Consider the following 19,561-nt stretch of genomic DNA (forward strand, 5'->3'; position numbering starts at 1 on the left):
TCCTGGGTAATCTCAGTCCAGTGCTGTGCTTGTTACTTTGAAAGAAAAAGAAACCTGTATGTTGAGCTCACAGGTCAAGCTTCATAGCTACTTCTCCAGAGCTGGTAGCGAGGTGCCCTGGGCTGAGGAAGTTAATATGAACTAGCTGCAGCACAGATGAGGAATACTGTGAGCCAGTTTCCAGCCACTGCCCTTACCGTGCTATTTGCTTTTTCATAGCTTCAGAAATAGGCTGCTGTTCTGATCCTCCAGCAGGGAGGATGGGCTCCCACAATAGCACATTTGGAGGAAGGCAGGGAATTGCTCTCTGCAATACATCAGAGCTTGAAATCAATCCAAGAATTGGTCTCTCCCATGCAGCTGTGCTGTGTGTTTGTCTCGGAGCCATCATGGCAGCTGACGAGAGGCTCTGTGATAAAGAGCCTTTCATTTACTGCCCGTTTGGTTGGACAGCTCAAAGCAAAAGAAGCTTCCAGGAACCCATGACAGACCAAAACGGCGTAGAACGGTTTGCTTACATTCAGAAACAGCTACCAACATCTTGACAGCGTAACCTTACAGCATAGCTTTAAGGTTAAAGATCTTGATCATAAAATGGAACGACAGAAGCGATTCTTTATTCCAACTGGTTCCCTTCAACTGCTGCATCCTAAATCTGAATCACAGAGCTGGTGAGAACCCGCTTTTGATGACAAAGGATGGATGGTCTTTTGAAAGCTGTGAGCTGGGTGCTGTGTGCAAGAACTCCTTGCTTTGAGGTTTATATAGCCATCCTCCTTAAATAATTCCTGACATTTTCTCCAACAATCAAATGTAAACAGCTTGCTAGAGAGCCAGCTCTGAGCAGAATAGATAGGTACTGTCAGCCCTCTCAGAAAGGCAGCAAACAAACCTCTGAAATGTCACAATCTGCTTCTAAAGTGATGGGATCAAAACTGACATTGGAGAACACATTCCTCAAGCTGTTAAGGCAGCTGGATTGCACTAGGTGAAATTTATCCAGAGCTTAGGATGTCAGACCATGCAAGGAAAACAAACACATTTTTGCTTTCATCCCAAAGGTTGTGTACTAACAAGTCATCCTTGTTTAGTGCTGAATTTTTGCTCTGAAATGGAGCTGGGGGGTGGAAGATGATGGAAGGACGTGCTTTAGTTGAAATGTCAGTGCCCATTGAAGTAAAACTGTGGATCTAATGAGTGGTGCCATGCCATATGTCGTGTTTCTTCCTGTAGTTCCTCCTCAGCATACCAGCTTTGACCTTTGGTCGTGAGACCTTTCAGACCAACAGAGGTGAAAAAATATGTATAAATAATTACTTTTTTTTCACTTACTTGGTAATTGGTGATCAAAGAACTGTCCTGGAAATGCGAGAACTCCTTTAGACAAACTCGAGCCTCCCTCCTCTAGAGTTTTTTGCTTTTGTTTTTTCAAACTGTCCACTGCCTTTTTGCAGTCTCATCTCTGGACTCACCTGAAGGGAATGTTTCTGTGTATAGTTCAGTACTGATGGGTGGGGGGGGGGAGGATGCTCATCTTTTCGTGCTCCTGCTTCTTGTGTGTTCACCCTCATTCACTCCGTGCACGGCAAGCTCTGTGTCCCCTGCCCTTGTCTTCCTGCTGCATAGCCCTGATGAACTTTCCCTGCTTGTTCCACCACGTGTCTTCTAGTTGTTGCAAATGGTTTTGTCAAGAGGAGCAGACACAGAGTTTTCAGTGACAACTCTTCTGGAAAGCTCTTGTATTAGCATATTTTGTTCTTAAGGAAGATGACTAAAATACAGATATTTATTTTCTGAAGTGCTCAGAGTTAAAGAAGAATCAGGATGTTGAATTCTAAATAGGCTCTCAAAGTTCTGTGCCATCGTCTTGAAGGGCATGTTTGATTAGATGTGCTTTTGGGTGACATTTAATCATGCAAAGATAGACTTGTCTTAGTGTTTCTCAGCTGCAGGATATGTTTGGCTGTGAAAGAACTCAACAAAACCTATTTATTGCTGGCTGCTTATCAAAATGTGCGTGCACAATGCATTCCTCATAGGAGTTGAACCGAACCTGTAGAGCCATGCAGCAGAGAATCGTGGAGCTTATCTCACGGGTGTCCAATGAAGAAGTCACAGAGGAACTGCTGCATGTGAATGATGATTTAAATAACGTCTTCCTCAGATATGAAAGGTGAGACACCTTTTCCATCTACTGTTTACATTCATTCTGAGTTTTCACTTGCAGGGCAGTTGATGAAGTTGGCTATGTGGACCCGTGGGCCAGCATCACAGAATGTAAAAAACCAAAGCACAGGAAGCACTTATAAAGTCTTTCTGTTGTCTTTCATGATAATATTCCTGTTTCAGTTGTTTCTTTTAATATTATGCTGTTGTTTATTTGTTTTTTTTCCTCGCAGTTGAATTTTTGTACAGAATATCTGTAAAATGCAGGACAGTATGGTGCAACACTCTTTGAACTGGCAGGCACTTGAGTCTGTAAGTTCCTACCGTGTGTTGCTGTGTGAATGTGGGAACCAGGGAATGAGAGCAGCACAGCCCCAGCTGCCAGTTCCACTTCCTAACATAGGAAGCAGCACAGGCATTTCTGCAGAGCCTGGCTTGGGGAGGCTCCCGGCAGCTATCTGCCTTCTGATCTCTGAGCTCCCAGCTTCCAGTTCTGGTGCGAGGGGAGCTGCCTGATGTGCACGAAGCCTTCATGCATGGAAGGGTTTTGTTTTTAAATAATGCTTAACATCTTGAAAAGGCCTGGCTTGCACAGAACGGAGGTTTTGAAGAGTCGACGTGCAGGCATCATCCCCAGGGGCGGGACGTGGGTCACAGGACTTGCAGCATGTCAGACAAAGGCGCTGTCAGCCACATCTGCTGCAGGAGTGACACGTGATACGACAGTCTTGGGAAAGTTTAATCTTCCCCTTAATGACAGGCCTGGGGAGCGAGGCACTAAAGAGCACCCTTTGTTCCTTGTTCCTAGCACAGGGCTTTGTTTCTCAAGCCTTTAAAAATAAATCAGACTCTAGATCTGTGAATCTGTGCTGTCACAGCAGAGGCTGGAAAGAAGACTCAGTGGCCTCAATTTTGTCTTTGATTTAGCCGTTCAGAGGAGATCGGGGCAAACTTTGAAACAAATGCTGACTTTTTGTGTGAAATGGTATGTGTTTCATGCATGAGCACCATCCTACATGGGGCACGGAGTAACGATCACTAAGGCTCAGTTTGGTCACCCTGAATGTTTTTTTTTCTGTGTTATTCCATCTGCAGCTTTGCTGATTGTAGCTGACGTATTTGTAACCATTATACGCTGCAAGGTGAGCTGAGCAGGGCTGGCGAGCTATTTATGGTCAAATAGCTGCAGTGGTCTGAGTGCTTCAATAAATTCCAATTCTCTGTTGTTCCAAAAGCTCCACATTCGTCACGTTGATTTCTCTTATGGGTCCAAAGCTCTTTCAGTGATTTGAGCAGGAGCTCTGGCCATCGCCGTGGAGCTTTGGATGTAAAAGAATATGTGTGGTACATCAGCCTGCTGGTGAGAAATGGGAGGTGGGAGGTGTCTTAGGTTTCCAGCTTAAGGAACTAGATTTCCACTAATGCCAGACACCCACAGTTTCCTAAAATTGAAATTTGGGCCTGAATTTGTTTTCTTGCCTTTTAGGTCCAAGTTTTCCTCTGTTACCTTATGAAAACACTTTAGTTTGCTTGCAGTTCTCCCCTTTGTTTTGTTCAGCTGAGGGAAAACCCATAGTATTTTTATTTTTTACTGAATAGAGAGGTCACGTGTTACTACTTTTGAATGAGGAGAAACTCTTAACTTCAGAAAAACGATAAGGAAGGCTGTGAGAGGAGGCAGTTCCCTCTGCTTTTTGAGTTCATGCATGCTGAGTTTGCATTTGGGGTCCTATGTGTCCATATGTGTGGGGAAGGAGTAGAGAAGAAACCAGGTCTTGGCTGGCTGGACTTCCTCCCCTAAGAAATGTGAGGGTTTATATGTAACCTCATTATTGTTCGTTCTCAGATAGCACCGACTTTGAGTGCAGATCCTGATGATCTCCGAGTATTGTTAGGGAATGGTTTTGTTAAACATTGTTTCTTCTGGTGCGTTCTGCTTGGGGTAGAGCTGTGCTAGCATGTATATTGCTTCTAATTTACATGTAGTGCAGCAAGAGGGAGCTGTTAAGTGGGAGTAAGAGTCACTGCGGTGCTCAGCTGATTTAGCTGGGAGCATCAATCTTACTGCAGTTGCTTCTGTCCCTTGGCTAACAGAGCAGTCTATCAAGAAGCACTTAATGAAAAAAAAAAAGAAAAGACAAAATCCTACAGTGTTTTTCAGGCCTGTGTGTGCTGCAAGATCAGATTAGGCAACTTAATATCCACATTGCCAACAATGCAACTTCTGTAACTATCCTCCCTTTGTCCTAGCTTGGAGTTAGATCTGCGAAGGATCTCTCTTGAACCAATGAAAGCTACATTCACTATCCAGCATGCCTGACTTCGTTATAAACTTGCATTTTTCATTGTTTATTGGTGGCTTTAATGGTCCCTTTTGATTTATTATTGGTTTTTTTAAACAGGTTTGAACGATACCGATCCGGACGTTCCACACAAAATGCCAGCAACGGAGTAAGTGCCAAACTGCATGTGTCACATTAGGAGCTACACCACACCAGTCCTGCTGGGTCAGACAAAAAGCCAGACCAGCCGTGTGTCCTGTCTGTGGTGGTTAATTGTGGGTACAGGGAAAGGAGTATAAGAACATGTCAGACTTATAGCTCAGGAAGTCAGTGCTCCAAAACATCTCTGTGTTTACAGTTCTTGATGGATTTTCTTTCATCTATTGACTTTTTTGTGATTGCTTTTGAGTCTGTGCAGGCTTCTGACGCTCACAATGGTCTGGTGCAAAAAGATGAAGACCCAGACAGATGAGATAAATCTGAAGAGATGTAGATGACCTCCAGGACAGTTCCCTGTTGCCCTTAGCAGTCAGACTGATTTTTTTTATTTATTTATTTTTAAGTGGCTGACTCTTCTTTTTCCTACATTAATCTCTTTAGTATCCAAGGGGGCAGTCCATTTGGCAGTATGGAAGAAAGGTCTTTTTAGGAAGCAGGCATAGTTTTTTGGTGTTTAATGTTGTACTTTAGGAAAGAAAAAAAATCTCTGGCACTCATAACTTGTGTTGTTTTTATGTCCCAACAGGTCCTGAATGAGGTGACAGAAGATAACTTAATAGATTTGGGTCCTGGCTCTCCAGCTGTAGTGAGCCCTATGGTTGCAAACTCAGCACCACCATCATCACTTTCTTCACAGCTTGCAGGGCTTGGTGAGTACCTGGTTTGATAGTGCTGAAGAACATGAGGCTGTAATGCATGGACTTGTTCAATCCTGACCAATCTTGTGGGTCTTGAAGAGCATGCAGGAACAACTAGGCAGATCTTGAGTGTGGGAGCAGGTCTGAGCTATTGCTGAGGTCCTTGACTGACCTGAACATCTGATGCAAGCTCTTCCTGCAGCTGTTGGGCTGTTGCAATTTACAACACTCTGCACCCTTTGACTCACTTCTACTTTTGCTGTATAACCATAGCAAGTTTTGGTTATGTGGCTTTGACATTTAGGAAGGCTTTCCCATTCATCTGCACTATAGAGATCTGTAATTGGGAATCAGCCTGGCACAAAAGGGAGGGATTTATTAACCAAAGGGGAGCATGAAGGAAAAAAGACAGATGCAAGTTTTCAGTCCTGGTAAAACTTGTACTCTTATTCTTGCTAAGGTTTAGCACTCTATGGGGTGAATACAGTGAATATTCTGGACCGTTCTCCTGCAAATAATACTTGAATTCTTTGAATGAAAGGTCCTGTGAAACTGATGGATAGTTTACATTAAACCAAACCAAAAATTGCTTGAGGTGATCACTTGATTTGACTGGAGGTTGTCTGCTACAGCTGTTAACTAGATGATGTTTATAGCTGTGTTGTTAATAACTTCCTCTGTAGCCTCCCCAGTCGTGGCACTGCTTGCACATGAATACTGTTTCACTGGTCCTCTTCTTTTGCAGACTTGGGTACAAACAGTGTCAGTGGCACACTCAGCTCCCTACAGCACTGTAACCCTCGCGATGATTTCGACATGTTTGCACAGACAAGAGGCAGTTCCTTGGCTGAGCAACGAAAGAAGTATGTCGGAGTTTATCTTTAGTGTTGTTTGATTCATGGCCTTACTGTTGTCTAAGGGCATGGGTCTGAAACTTCTTTGTTTCATTCCAGGTGGAAAAAAGTAGTTTTGATGTATGTTTTTGTGCTGCTTTTAATCCGGGCCTTATCTTCCTGGTCTTTATTAGTATTAGCAAATGGGGAAGTTCTTGCTGCTGGCCAGAGCAGACTGGCTGGGTAATGTTACTTGACTGTCTTAGTTAATGAGTTCACTGGAAACTTGGAAATAAACTTGCATTTACTTTTGCTTTCAAAAAGGCTTGTCTCCCCATCCACCTGGCCAGTTCTTAAGGTAGAGGAGCATAAACATCTTTCATATGAAGGTCAATGGATATACCTTGGTGGCTGAATTGCTGTGGTCGAGGGCTTGAAAACAGAGTTCACATCAGTTAAACTCTCCCCTTGGCCCAGCGATGAGACTCTCTCAGGATGTCAAGGCAGTGTGGCTTGACTGGCTGTCATGCTGTCTCTGATTTGTTTATGTTTGTAGGGCTTGCATCTCTAGGGCTGCAAGTCTGGCAATTTCTTGGTTATTTAACAGGCCCAATTATTTTAATGTAAAATAAATCTGTGCACTTATTAAGAAATCCTTTGATCCCTGTCAAGTGAGATTCATTAAAAGCCACTCAGGTAATTTACTTTCATATATTGTTTCTTGCTGCCTCCTGGTTTCAAATTCAAGAGGGTGTAATGGCTAGCAGCAGTCAGAGCAACACTTTGTCTCAAACCAAGAAATGTTGTTAAATAGGTTAGCTGAGACTTCAGCAGATATTGCAGAGCTGATATGTTTTTGATAATTTCAGCTGGCAGGCTTATTAGGATCTTTCATTTGCAGCCATTAGTACAGCTGTTTGTACTGCTTCAGCTGTAGTGTCAGTGCTGAGATGTGCTCTGCTGTAGGGGCACACGTTACCACTAGATATTTCAGGCTGAGAGCCCTAATGTGCAGTCAGAAAGGAGATGCATTGCAGAGAGATCTAATGGAGTTCCCTCTGTCTCTTGTGCTAAATGAAGCGTGAAACTAGCTTCCCACACTGCACCTCTGTCTCCTTCTGCGAGCTAATAGAACAAGGAGTGCACATCAGTCTGTGATTTCACAGGGAAGGATTGCTGTGTCTTCCTTGTGGAAGTGGAGCAGCAGTGAGGCAGTGAAGATGTGAGCGTGACGGGCCACCATGCCTAAGTGAGAGCCTCTGCATGCCCAGGAAAAGCCAGCTCTCCTGCACGGCCATGGCTCCTCCCAGGGGCTGGTGCTGTGCTCACACAAGTGATGCAGTTGCCTCTGTCACCTGACTAGTACATGTCCTTTTCACACAGCATTGTAAGGAGCTTTTTAAAAATCCAGCCTCTGCAAACAGATGATGATGAGCCAAATCAGTGCACTTTTCATGCGCTTTGCTTTAGTTCTTAGGAGTGTTTCAGCTGCCTCCAAATCTCTGTCTGCCAGTTTCCCTCCATGCATCAAGGTTTCCGAACATCAAGTTTGGTAAATCGTAGTCTGTAATCAGGCCTTTTTTCACAGTCCCCTGCTACCTCTTGGATGTGCGTCATAACTTATTTGTCTCCCTCCCATAATGTCAGTCTTCCCCTTTTTTTTCTTCAACAAGCTGTCTGAGAAACTGCTAGCTAGTTTTATACAGAGCACACCCCTCTTTTTAGAATACGTGTGGTGCACTTAAGTCCTTCTAAGAAGAAGAATGTACTTTTTGATTTCAAGAGAAGTTAATCAAAATAGCATGTGCATTCTCCATGGATGACTGTTGGGCTTCCTTCTAGCTCTGTGGTTTGTTCCTTTGTTGCAGTGTGACATATGAGGACCCACAGGCTGTCAAAGGACTGGCATCCGCCCTGGATGTTCGGAAACAGAACACAGGAGGGGTAGGTCATTGCTCTGCCTTTGGTTATCTGAAGCTGTGTGTGGAATCCAAGCTGCAGACAGCTCCTTCCACTGAGTCTTCTCATTCTGTATTCTAGTGACATGCTAGTACTGGCTATTTTGAAATTGGTATCTAGGAGCAATACTTACTCAGTAATGATTGCTAAAGAGCTGCGACTTAGCACACCAACCTAAAAGCCTTCCAAATGAGAGTGGGTAAATTGTCCTGTGTGCTTGCAGCTTGCCTGAGCGGTCTGGTTCTTTGACTGGAGTTGTTGGTGAAAAGAATAAATAGGGAACATCCTGTTAATGCTGGTGTGCCTCTGTTTGCTTTGACTTTGCTTATGAAAGTTGGTGCAGCCTTAATCTGCTAGACTTTGCTCAAAGTGCATGGGCAGGAGCAAGCGACAGAAAGAGAAATTATTCAGACTTTTAATGCTTTGCATGCCTTGCCACAGCTGCCTTTGCATGCAATCTGTTCTGCCCCTGGGCAGGAGGGACCCATGTGCTGCCACCTCTCACACCACCTGGTCCTTACAACTTGTTTTGGAGGATGAGCTTGGCCAACTGTGTGTGTATGCCTCTGTGAAGACAGAAGTGGAAGGAGCTCTCAGGTCATCCCTCAGCCCTTTCTACCACCCTACTTCTTAAAATTGTCCTGTTTACAGCAGTAAGTTTTCAGATGGCAAAGAAAGCACAGTCTTTCCCTATGCAATTTCAGTCTGTGCTGACCACTAGGGAGAGCCAGTGTAGCACGGGGGAGAGGCAGGGCAGCCTGGACATGTCTCCCTCCATGCAGGACTGCCTCCCCGTGCCTTGGCTGATCCCGCCCTGCTTCTCTCCTCAGTTGAAATGGGAGTGCTCTGGGCAGCCGGCATGCCTGGCGACTTCTGCTCTGAGCCAGAGAGAATTTGTGTTCTGAGCCAGCTGGGGTCGGATCACAGCTGCCCACATTGGCCATAGTGCAGCGGTTGCAGGGCTTCAAGCATCGGTTGCCCGAGGAGCACCCCCACCCCACAGATCTGTCTGCTGGTTGCTCCTGCCAAATGGGCAGTGTGTAAGCCGTCCCACAAAAATCCGTGCCAGCACAGTTGAGGGAAGGGGTGGTAGCATAGGGAGGCAGGGGCAGAAGTATACCAGGGAGAGAGAGAAGAATTCCTGGGAAGCACTCTGAGATTCTGTTCTTTGTTCCTGGCTAACCAAAAGCAAGGGGCTTGAATTAGCTGCTGGCCAAGGGGGCCGTCCGTGTTTATTAATGCTTCTGTTCTCAGGCAGTTGTGCTTGAGGCACCAGTGTGATGTGTCATTCACAGCAGTGTAGCTGCTGCTCTGCCTGAAGTCTTATCAGTTCAGATGGCTGTATCTAAGCTAATCTGATGGGTCAAAGTTTTTTGAGGAGGTTTTTATGGGTTGTGGAACTTTGGGCTCTGAGATGGTGTAGAGACTTTCAGCCGCTTTTCAAAGGTCCTGGTGACTGTATCATGTAATAAGAATAGCTCCTTCTCCAATGCACTCTTTAATTAGTAAGCACTACTTTTTGTCAAGTGTTGTGAGGCTTATGGGTGTCTCTTCTTAAAGGAAATAAAAATTAAACTCTCCTGAAGTTACCAGCTGCAGCACACGTAGGGAAAAACTGGCAGTGAGCAGCAAATGAAAGCCGTGCGTTCATGTGGGTAGGGAGCTAATTTAAGATGAGCTCCAGGGTGGAACCAGAGCTTTGCAACACGTTCTGCACATGTTGTCTTCCAGCACAGTTGTGCAGGGGGAGATTTCAGCACATCCAACATTTCTAATGTAGTCATTCTCAGAAAGATCTGTAGAGAGACGGCCGGTCACGTGGCATTAGTTGTCTTTGAATATGATGTAACAGCTGGAAACTGGACAAGCTAAAAATACTCTGAATTCTTAATATTGGTTTTCCACATTGGGAATTGCTTCTGTTGCCACAGAGTTGTTGCGTGATCACAGCTGGGAGGAGAGGTGGCCAAGAAACGATTCTCACTGTTATGCAGACAGCAGATAAAGTTGGAGTGGTTTTTTGTTTGTTCTTTTTTTCCCTCTGTTCTTTTTCTTCCTCTCAGCACAAATACTGACGTAAGAGACATAAGAGATTGCAGCTGATTCTCCACTATCTGGTGTAATGGGGGCAGGTGAGGTATCCCACATAGGATGAGCGTCACACAACTCAGAGCAGCCCTGCTCTGCAGGGCCAGAGGGAGCCAGAGCCCCTGGAGGTCCTTTAACCTCGGAGGTGGGCAGTGGGAAAGGCTGCTGCAGCGCTCCTGCAGGCTGCCATCACTTACCTCCTGCATAACGCCTGCACCAGAGCTGTTGTGCTGGTAGAGTTTGAGGCAGAGTCTGTTGAGATCAAGAGGATAAGTAAGATTTGCTCTGACTTACAGCATTATAAACCAGGGGAACTTCGCAGCGTGTTTCCAGCAAAGTCTGATTGATTTTGGTAGGTGGTATAGCCTACACTCTCTCTTCTTCTAAGAAGATGACAAACATCAGCCTCACTTCTAGTCAGGTTTTTGTTTTGTTTTGTTTTAATAACAGTGTGGAGGAAGTGCTAAAATTCAGTGAACTGTAGGAAGCACAGGGCTCTGCCCCTCCACGGACACAGCTGCCAGGCAGCAGAGGGGGATGCGTGTGTGCATGTCTGTATATGTGAAGCTTTCAACTTGCTGTTTATGTTACTTTATCAAGAGTGTTGCTGTGGTTTCTCTCTTTATGGACTTTTCTGTTCTCAACACAGAGGAGAGGTAAAGGTGGGAACTCAGACATGGAGCCCATAGACAAGTGGCTAATTACACAAGGAATGGTGAGGACTTCACCAGTGGAACGACTCCTACTGCCCACCCCAACCCCTTCACCTACAATAACCATCCTCCATTCACCTCTCACCCTGCCCTACTGAACCACTTGAAATCAGACAGTACAAGGAGTTTGTTTCCCACCTATGTCGTTACCTGGGGCAAAGGGAAAAATTTACACTGGTTTCTGGTTCGTGCAGGACAAAGGCCTGTAACCAGCTGAATCATTTGTAGAATCCCACAGCACCTTCAGAGGAGCCTGGGGGTCAGATTGGTTCCTTATACTGTCTCGATTTAATTATGCAGTATCCACTTTTCAAGGGATAAACACAAGTCTCATGCATCTTGTTTGCAAAGAGAACACTTTCTAGGTGCCTTTAAAGCAGACTCTTCTGGTAGTGCCTAACTTCTTTCAGGCAGTGCTTAACAGTCTGGAATAAACGTATGTAGTTTTAGGTCATATTTAATTGAACTTAGTAATGCAGGGGTACTTAAATATGGGAAGAAGAAATTGGGAGAGCTGCTACCCTGTGTGACATCTTCCACCTCAGTCAGGGAATTACACAGACATGAGGATTCAGGCTTCAAAAGGTACAGTGGTGTTCCTGGATTTAAGGGTTTAGATCCTGTGTCTAGTGATGACAGTGTTCTGATAACATCAGGCTTCTGGAAATCTCAGGATACGTGCACATTCTGTGTCCTTCCTCAACATGCATGCAGCAAGAAGTCTGAAAGTGTGCTTTAAGTGCAGGAGACAGAGGTAGGTTAAAAAACAAAACAAAAAGTCTCTGCTGTGCCTGAAAGCCGAGTTCTAAGGGTAGTTTTATGTTTTTGGACTACATCATCCATCATTTGAAGTGTTTGAGAATAGTAGCAGTAATGTGACCTACTGTAGAAAGCCCTGACAGTCCTATGGAGGCAGTGCTGGCTGCAGCGGGGGTCGGAAACACGCAGTGCAGAGCCCTCTGGGGTTGGTACACACCAATCAGTATGAGGCTGAGTGCAGGATGCCTGTGGAGCACGAGTGCCTTGCTGCAGGGAGGGCCTCCAATGGGCCAGGCTGAGTCACCAGTGCACAGAAAGAGAAACATCCCAGAGAACTCGAGGCTGAGAACAGTCAGAGCATGCAATATCAGAGCGCACCAACTCGGTGCAGGTGCACTGTGCCACTGCTGGATGTCCATCCATCGTGAATCATCCCGTGGTGGAGATAGGTCCTCTTCTTTGCCATTCCACTGTTTACAAGAGCAGCCCTGTTGCTCACACCCCCCACACCACTGTTTTATTGGAAAAACAAACAGTATTTGTTATTGGCTTGTGGTTATTCGGTCTGGAAAAAGGATACTGCACTCTTCATGGAGGCATACGGAGCTGGGGAGGGGCTGGCTGTGCAGCTGGTCGCTGCTCTGACAAGCCTGTCACCTTGTTTGTGTGCTAAATGTGAGAGAGAAATACCTAAAATAAACCTACACTAATCATTAACTCTGTTTCTCTCTTGCCTGGCTGTAGTTCTTAACTGTGTGTATTAATATAACTTCGTAGCAATTGCAAAACGGGTGCAATAGCTGGCATCCCCAGTACGAACCTGGTGTGCAGATTCTGTGGTAACTTTCTGTGTTTTAGAGACGAGGGAGAAAAGAAGGGTGAGCTGATGCTGCTATTCACTGTGCCTATACAGCACTGAGACCACAAAAAGGACGTTGTCCCCCGCTCTCCTTGGAGCATCCTGCCCAAGTCACATCCTTTTGTTGTGATCTCCTGTTCTTCTTCCCACACTAGGGTACATTTTAAGCTTAGTGTTGAGCTCTTCCCACTCCATCTCTGTGTGTCCCAGCACAGCTGTGCAGAGGGAGGCTGGGTCAGGGCTCTGTGTGCACCTCCTGGGGAACTGGGAAGAACTGTTTCTGTTTCAGCTTAATCTGTAGCTCAGTTCTGGCAAGAAAATGTTCAAACATGCCATCAAGATGTCGCTAAGCTGTCCAGTAAGGGATCTGCTTGCAGAGTGAGGTCCGGGTTCTGCAGGTTGGGCCTTTTTTGCGGGGGTCTGCAGCAGCAGCTCTTAGCCACAGCCTTTAGCATAAGGCCACTCCACGTTAGTGCAAGTAATTCCAGTTCCCTTTTTCATGAGTTCAGCTGCTATTGAGATTTGCATGAATGCATTTGGTTGTTAGAATAATCTGCCTGCCTGCTCCCATGCCAAGTGGGTATTTGTTGCAAAAGCACGGAGCGAGTGTTGCTTAAACCACGGCGTCAGGACAGACGTTGAGGCAGAGATGAAGGGGGAACGAAACTGACCCAGAGCTCACAGCAGCAGGTATGGACAGCCCTCAGCCTCACAGCCTGACCGCCAGCAGCCTGCCTGGCCAGAGAGAAGCTGTAAAGATATGTGAGTAAACACTGAACAGAATCTTCGCTGAGATGTTAATTAGAAATGTAGTGGGATGCTGCTCTGTCTACTTTCAGTGGAGAGATAGGATCTAAGATGTAGAAATGAGTTGGGTAACACGAGATTACTGATGCAAGTCATCATCTTGGAGACCGGATTGCATGAAGATCTCATTCCTTTTGTCTGGTTGGACCCCTCTCCTTTCTGAAGGCACGTTCCCTTGTCCTGAAGAGGATGTGGGCTCCTACACCTGCCAAGTTGTTATATTTCATGGCCGAGGCTGATGCCCAGTGAAGGAAGGCTCATGCTGCCTGTATCAGACCCCGCCTGGCAGGTTGTTGTACAGGTGCAGCAGGCTGTGCTGGGGACATACTGCACCTGAGCTCTTGCCTTCCCCATCTTTGCAATGTGTAAACATAGTTACAAGTAATCAAGTAGCTAATTAAATCCTTACATGTAAAGTCAAGCGTGTTCTAATATGGAGGCCAGGCAGCTATTTCAAGATCACAGCAGCTTGAAATAGATCACAGGGCTGTTGGGGTAAGCTGGAGCAGACTGCTAACGCCTGTCCTAGTGCTGTAGCTGTAGGAATAACAGAACTGTTTCTGCTGCTAACCAAGGGGATGCGTAGCAGCCAACCAGGTGTTGGTGTCAGCTTTGTTCAACATCTGGAAAGAAGTGGAATTAACAAAGCTGCTACAAGACAGTCGTCTAGCAACAATTAGCATGAATCTTGTTAAACGCTTTAAGGACATTAATGAGCTCACCTAGAGACCTGAATTGTCATTTCATCCCGGCTTCTTTTCCAGTGGGATCATTTTTTAATAGAAATAAAATGTGATAATAATAACCTCAAACCGTCTTTTTAAGGGTAGAATATTGGATTTTATGACTTCTGAGGGAACATATTGGCAATACTTCGGCTTTGGCTAATAGAGAGAGCACCAACACAATCTAACTTCAGTAAGGAAGGATTTGCATTCCAAATTCCTGTGGATTCGGAGGGATTGATGCGTCCCATTTGTTGTCCTGGCCCTCCTTCCCCAGTTCCCTGTCACATCTGTGGAGATGATCCCGTTTGTAGGATTTTTCCAAAGACTAAATAATAAGAAAAAAAGAGAGATTTGAACCATGAGCCCATCTTTTATTTACAGCTAGTGACTTAAAGCACCCGAAAATACGTTGTGACTTAATTTCCTTTTACAGCAAGCATAGACTTTTCAAAAAGAAGTCAGGGTATCATTATAAAAACAGCTCTTGCAGCCAACGCTGACGATCTGGGGGAGCTGTCTGGCCAAAGCTGAGAGCTCCACCAGACCATGTATGTTTGTGTAATCCATGCATGAACAAGACTGTCCCGTTCTGGAGCCATTTCTATGCAGTCTGTGGCTGCTGCTGCTGTTTGTTCTTTTTAAACGTGTGTACTGGTTCATTTGTTTTCATGTTGCTTCTGTTGTGTTTTGAGGATTAGCTTTAACAGAAGCCCACTCCGTGTTTGTCGCTTTAAAACTTTGGGAAGGGGGAGATGTGGCAAATACACAGCTGGCAGAAAGCCACATTCTGCATAGGCAGTCTCAGATGGAACTTGAACATGTTACAATTCAAACATCTGAAAACTTTCCTTTACTCTTGAAAGTTCCCCCCTTTGCTTTATTTTTGAACAGATTGAACCTGATACATTTGACTCATGTTTTATGGGGAGAATGGGGCTCAATCTCAGGAGTCAGTTGGAGGTTTGAGCATGGCAGGAGCAGGAGGTGCAACTCCTGGGCTTTTCTCTGTGCATGCTGAAAGCTCTGGAAGATGGGGGAAGCTTTATAAAGGGTCAGAGCTGAACAGCAAACATCTGACATGCTCAAATGCTCATCTTACAGCTCTCTGCACTTCTTGTGTGTGAGCTGTGGAAAGTGCTTCTGCTCTTCTGAGGTTCTTATTTATTCTATAAAAAACAGGGCTGCCTCAAAGTAGATTTCCTATCCCAACCTTTTCTCCCCCCCACCCCAATCTTACAAAGCACAACTCCTAAGCTCCTAAACTGAGCTGTTTCTGGAGGACTCCTGCAGCCCTGGGACTGCTGCCACCCTTGGGAGAGCATCGTTTGTTTGATCACCTCTTGTGTTTTCAGCACAGCCACTATTTGAATTCCTGTTCCTTGCACAGACCCCAGGACCACCCTTTTAGAGAAATACCTTTATTTTATTCATGGCAAAACAGACAAAACCTGCTCATTGCCTCCTCACCTTCCTGCACACCTTGTAATATCGTCCTTAAAGAAACTTGGGCGCCTTTCAGAGCTGCCAGCAGCTCCCACAGCTGCACCTTCTGCAGCACTGCTTGCTGTGTGCTCTGTTAGGTAATGAGAGGGAGAAACGGCGGTGAAACTTCCACAGTAATTCAAGGTTGCTGTAGGCTGAATAGATTCCTCACTTTGTGTCTCTGAAGCCAGGATTTTCCAAAGCTGTTAAATTAACGAGTCAGCTCGACAAGATGGAGCTTGTCCCCGAAAGGCACATGGTGGAGGATGTCTGGAGGGCTCTGCTCTCCTTCATGGCCCTCGCGCTGTGCCTGTGTTGGCTGTGCTTGATTCAGCTCCGCTGTAAATTAAAAGGGGGCTGTTACCCTAATTCCACCCCTTCCCCAACCGAATCACAGAATCATTGAGGTTGGAAAAGACCCCTAAGATCACCACGTCCAACCTGTCCCCACCGTGCCCACAAGTGCCACATCTCCATGGTTCTGGAACACCTCCAGACCCCACCAGCTCCCCGGGCAGCAGTGCCAGTGCCTGACTGCGCTTTCCAAGAAGAAATATTTCTTTATATCCAACCTTGGAAGGCAAAGTCGTTGCAGAGCACTGTTAAATAGTGGCAAGGAAGCTGCATCTCCCAGTGACCTCACCTGCAAAGCCTCTGCAGGCTCTCCTCCCAGCAGAGGTTCCAGGCAGAGCTCCAACAGCCCCACAGAGCTCCAAGGAAGCTCACAGCCCTGCCAGCCCCATGCCCTGCCACCTGCATGCCTGACATGCTTTCCAAGCGCTTTGAAGCTTGTCCTTATTAGCTCTATTGTGGTGCTTTCCTGTTTACCTCTTGCACAGCCCGATGTTGTGTTTAAGCAGCTCAGTTGGTCAGGAAATGGTTTTCCTAACGCACAGTGATTTCCCCTCGCTGAGCCGGTCGCTGCCCGCTGGCTCTGGGCAGCAGCCACTCTGCAGCACCCAGCCCTGTGGCTGCTCTCCTGTCACAGCAGCACATGGTGGCTGTTTTGTTGAGCTGCCCGTGCAGTTCTCCAAGGGGCAGTGAGGCAGGGGCTGAGAGGAGCTGTGCTTCTGCCCAGCTGCTGCCTCTTCCTCCTCCTCGACTGCATTTTGGGGACACCGTGCTTTACATAAGCTGGGTCCTTCTGCCTCTGTTCCAAGAGGGCTGCCTCTGACAGAGGAACCATGCCAGGTTTGCTTGAATTTGAGCCCTAGGTGCAGTGGGAGGAGGACCAGGAGTGGAACATCGTGTTTGTCTCAGGCTGCCTCCACCTTCCGAGAAAATTAAATGGTTTTCAGCCGAGCTTTGCCAGAAGGCTTTGGGCCCTCTTTTTGCTAACCCTTCATCGTGGCTAATACCCATTAAAAATATATATATATATAAATTTAATACTTCAAAACCTAACCGATATCCAATATTCTACCTTGAAAAGCTTTTCATGATCAAGATTAGAATCATCAGCCCATCCTGATGGTTTTAATGTGTGGTCAGGACGTTGCCCCATCACACGCTGACATCCAGTCATGTCATTCCCCATAATCTTTCTCCTGTTTTTTTTTTAAGCCTTGTTGTTTGTAATTTCCTTTCCGACTGTTTCTTTATTTGAAATGCCATTTATATTTTGTCACTTTTTTTTTTTTCCAGCCCATCTTACATCTTTGTTTTTTGTTTTGTTTTTAATCTTATTTCTGGCGTTTTCCATCGCTCTGTGGCCGTGGTTGTGGATGTGGTTGGGTTTGCCTGCCTTGCTGTTCTCTCGCTGCACTCCCTAGATCCCTGTTGCACAGTCCTCTGTCATGGATGACATTGAGGAGTGGCTCAGTACCGACGTGGTGAGACTCTTTATATTTTCATTTTTCACATGGGCAATAGCACTTGTACGGATAATTCTGGATGTGTTGCTGAGTTTTTGGCATTTCTCATTAGGAGAAGACAGTAAAACTTCTAAATCATATCGCTTCTTTCCTTTTGAGGGGAATGCATAAGCAGATGGAGATAAGATAGCACTGTGTTCAGCAATTCAAAGCATTTTTCCAAGTCGCTGTGCTTTCCCCTGCCCATGCTAACATCACACAACACCACGATCCCAGAGTCATGTCTGGAGCAAAGCATGTAGGCACATAGAGTGGTTGGGTTGGAAGGGGCCTCATCCAGCTCTAAACCCCCAGAGGCGTGCTGAGATTTACCTGTGCTCTCCACCACCCCTGAATCACACGGTTAAAGCTGTGCTGGCTTTGGCAGGATCCAGGCATGTGTTTACTTCCAGGCATGCTCCTAAGAGCTGCTGTGTCAAGGCCCACATTCCTTCCAAATCAGCGTGTCTTTGTTCAAATCTGCAAGCAGGAAGTCTTGATATGATTCATAACAACAATAAAAACAAAAATGTATAACAGCATCTCTTCAACGTTAATAACTTTCAGTTCTCTAGAGAGATTATTATCTGGTGATTATTAAACAAATGAAAGACAGAGCTAAAAGTAGCTCTTCTCTTGGCCTGGAGTTTTGCTGCACCAGTCCCCATTTGGGTACTCAGGTTTCTTTTTTGATGTCAGCACCCGACTCTGATTATCAAGGAGCATTTTGGGGATGGGGGTGAGCTGCAGTTCAGACTGTTCTTTTAAACGTGCTGTGAGCAAACCAAACTGTTTCTTTGTGCTCACCATACGCACCAGGATCGGCTCCTTCCCTTGCTCCTCCAAATGCAGACTATTCCCTGGCAGCTCCCAGCTCCTGCAGCCCTTGGTTTGTTTGCTCAGGGCAAAGAAATGTGGAAAACTTAAATTGTCCGCTCTGCTTGAAGTCTTTCCCAGTCACATCAATTTGTCAGGAGGGGGAATCTTATGGAGAGACACTGAGGGAGCTCTGGGCATCGGCTGCACCCTGGTAGCTCGATGGATAACCTGACCCTAGATGGATTCCCCTCCTCTTTGTTGTTGTTGTTGAAGATTCATCTCAGTTCTCTGCTTCCCAGCTGAGGAAGCTGCAGATTAGATTAGCTAATGTTTATTTATTTCCTTATCCCTTTTTGGATGCATTGGAACAAACAGTACATTGCATGTGAAGCAGGGGCTGCTGTATGTCCCTTTGGAAACCTCTGTACTGTAGAAACCTAGCAGGTGCTGAGTGACATTTCGTTGTCAGGCATTGGACAGAGAGGTCTGTGAGGTCGCTCAGTCTGCTCCCCTCCTCCTGATGGAAAAGCCCCATACACAAACAGACACTTCTCTGTCTCAAAGCAGGTGCAGCTTGAGGCATCTGAGTATCAGTTTAGTCCATTTTTTGATGTCCTAACAGATTGACAAGGATGTCACCTTCTTGGACTTGATTCCTTGTGAAAGGACTGTTGGAAATTCACAGCTGGTAGAAATGTGCTGACCCCATGGCATCCCAGCCTTTGTGTGCCATGGGCAGAGGCAAACTGCCCAGCAGCATCTTTCCTCCAGCCCGCCCTGACCAGGTCTGTGCACAGCACGGACACCAGGAAACCTGCTGCACTTTCACATGAGATCTGCAATGAACACCCCAGGAAGAACACTGATCCCAAACTACTTGGTCAGCTGAAAGTGTGTTTTATTTGAAGGCACCGTGCAAAGTGCAGTCCTTTCACAGGGCTGCATGACAGTGTTGGTTTGACTCAGTATTGTTGGCTGAAGTGGAAACAGCACGGGTCAGCTGTTGGTGTCCAGTGGGGAAAATTTGGCTATCAGATGCCACCAGCAATCTTCTGAAGCATCTCCAGTGCTTCCTCCTGCCCTGCAGCACATCAGTCAGCACCAGCCTGATGTGGGAGCTGTGCAGTTCCCCCAGGTCACCCTGCTCAGATAGTTAAGAGTGTGGGAATGAGTGATGTCCAGCTGCATTACATGTGTGTGTGGGGGGGAAGAGTGGTGAAGTGCTGTCCCTGTGTTCACACTCCTTTTTGTTCCAATTGCAGAAGGGAGATGAACTGGAAGAAGGAGTGACCAGCGAAGGTAAGAGAAGATGACTGTGGCTGTGAGCTGCTCCCTGGTTAGCATGCAGCCTGAATA

General features: G+C 46.1%; 1 protein-coding gene across 3 annotated transcripts in view; it reads left to right on the forward strand.

Moving 5' to 3' along the window:
- TOM1L2 (target of myb1 like 2 membrane trafficking protein) overlaps positions 1-19,561 on the forward strand; it is a 50,373-nt gene that overhangs the window by 26,127 nt on the left and 4,685 nt on the right. Inside the window, exons 8-15 of one of the 3 annotated variants that reach the window (XM_048961557.1) lie at positions 2,040-2,173; positions 4,569-4,617; positions 5,194-5,317; positions 6,051-6,168; positions 8,007-8,082; positions 10,835-10,900; positions 17,306-17,365; positions 19,468-19,504. In XM_048961557.1, coding sequence (XP_048817514.1) covers positions 2,040-2,173; positions 4,569-4,617; positions 5,194-5,317; positions 6,051-6,168; positions 8,007-8,082; positions 10,835-10,900; positions 17,306-17,365; positions 19,468-19,504 — 664 coding nt within the window. The remainder of the gene's footprint in view (positions 1-2,039; positions 2,174-4,568; positions 4,618-5,193; positions 5,318-6,050; positions 6,169-8,006; positions 8,083-10,834; positions 10,901-17,305; positions 17,366-19,467; positions 19,505-19,561) is intronic. The other 2 variants (XM_048961558.1, XM_048961559.1) reach the window with 2 other exon arrangements.

Source organism: Lagopus muta, chromosome 15, assembly GCF_023343835.1.
Source record: "Lagopus muta isolate bLagMut1 chromosome 15, bLagMut1 primary, whole genome shotgun sequence".
In the NCBI taxonomy this organism is placed as follows: domain Eukaryota; kingdom Metazoa; phylum Chordata; class Aves; order Galliformes; family Phasianidae; genus Lagopus; species Lagopus muta.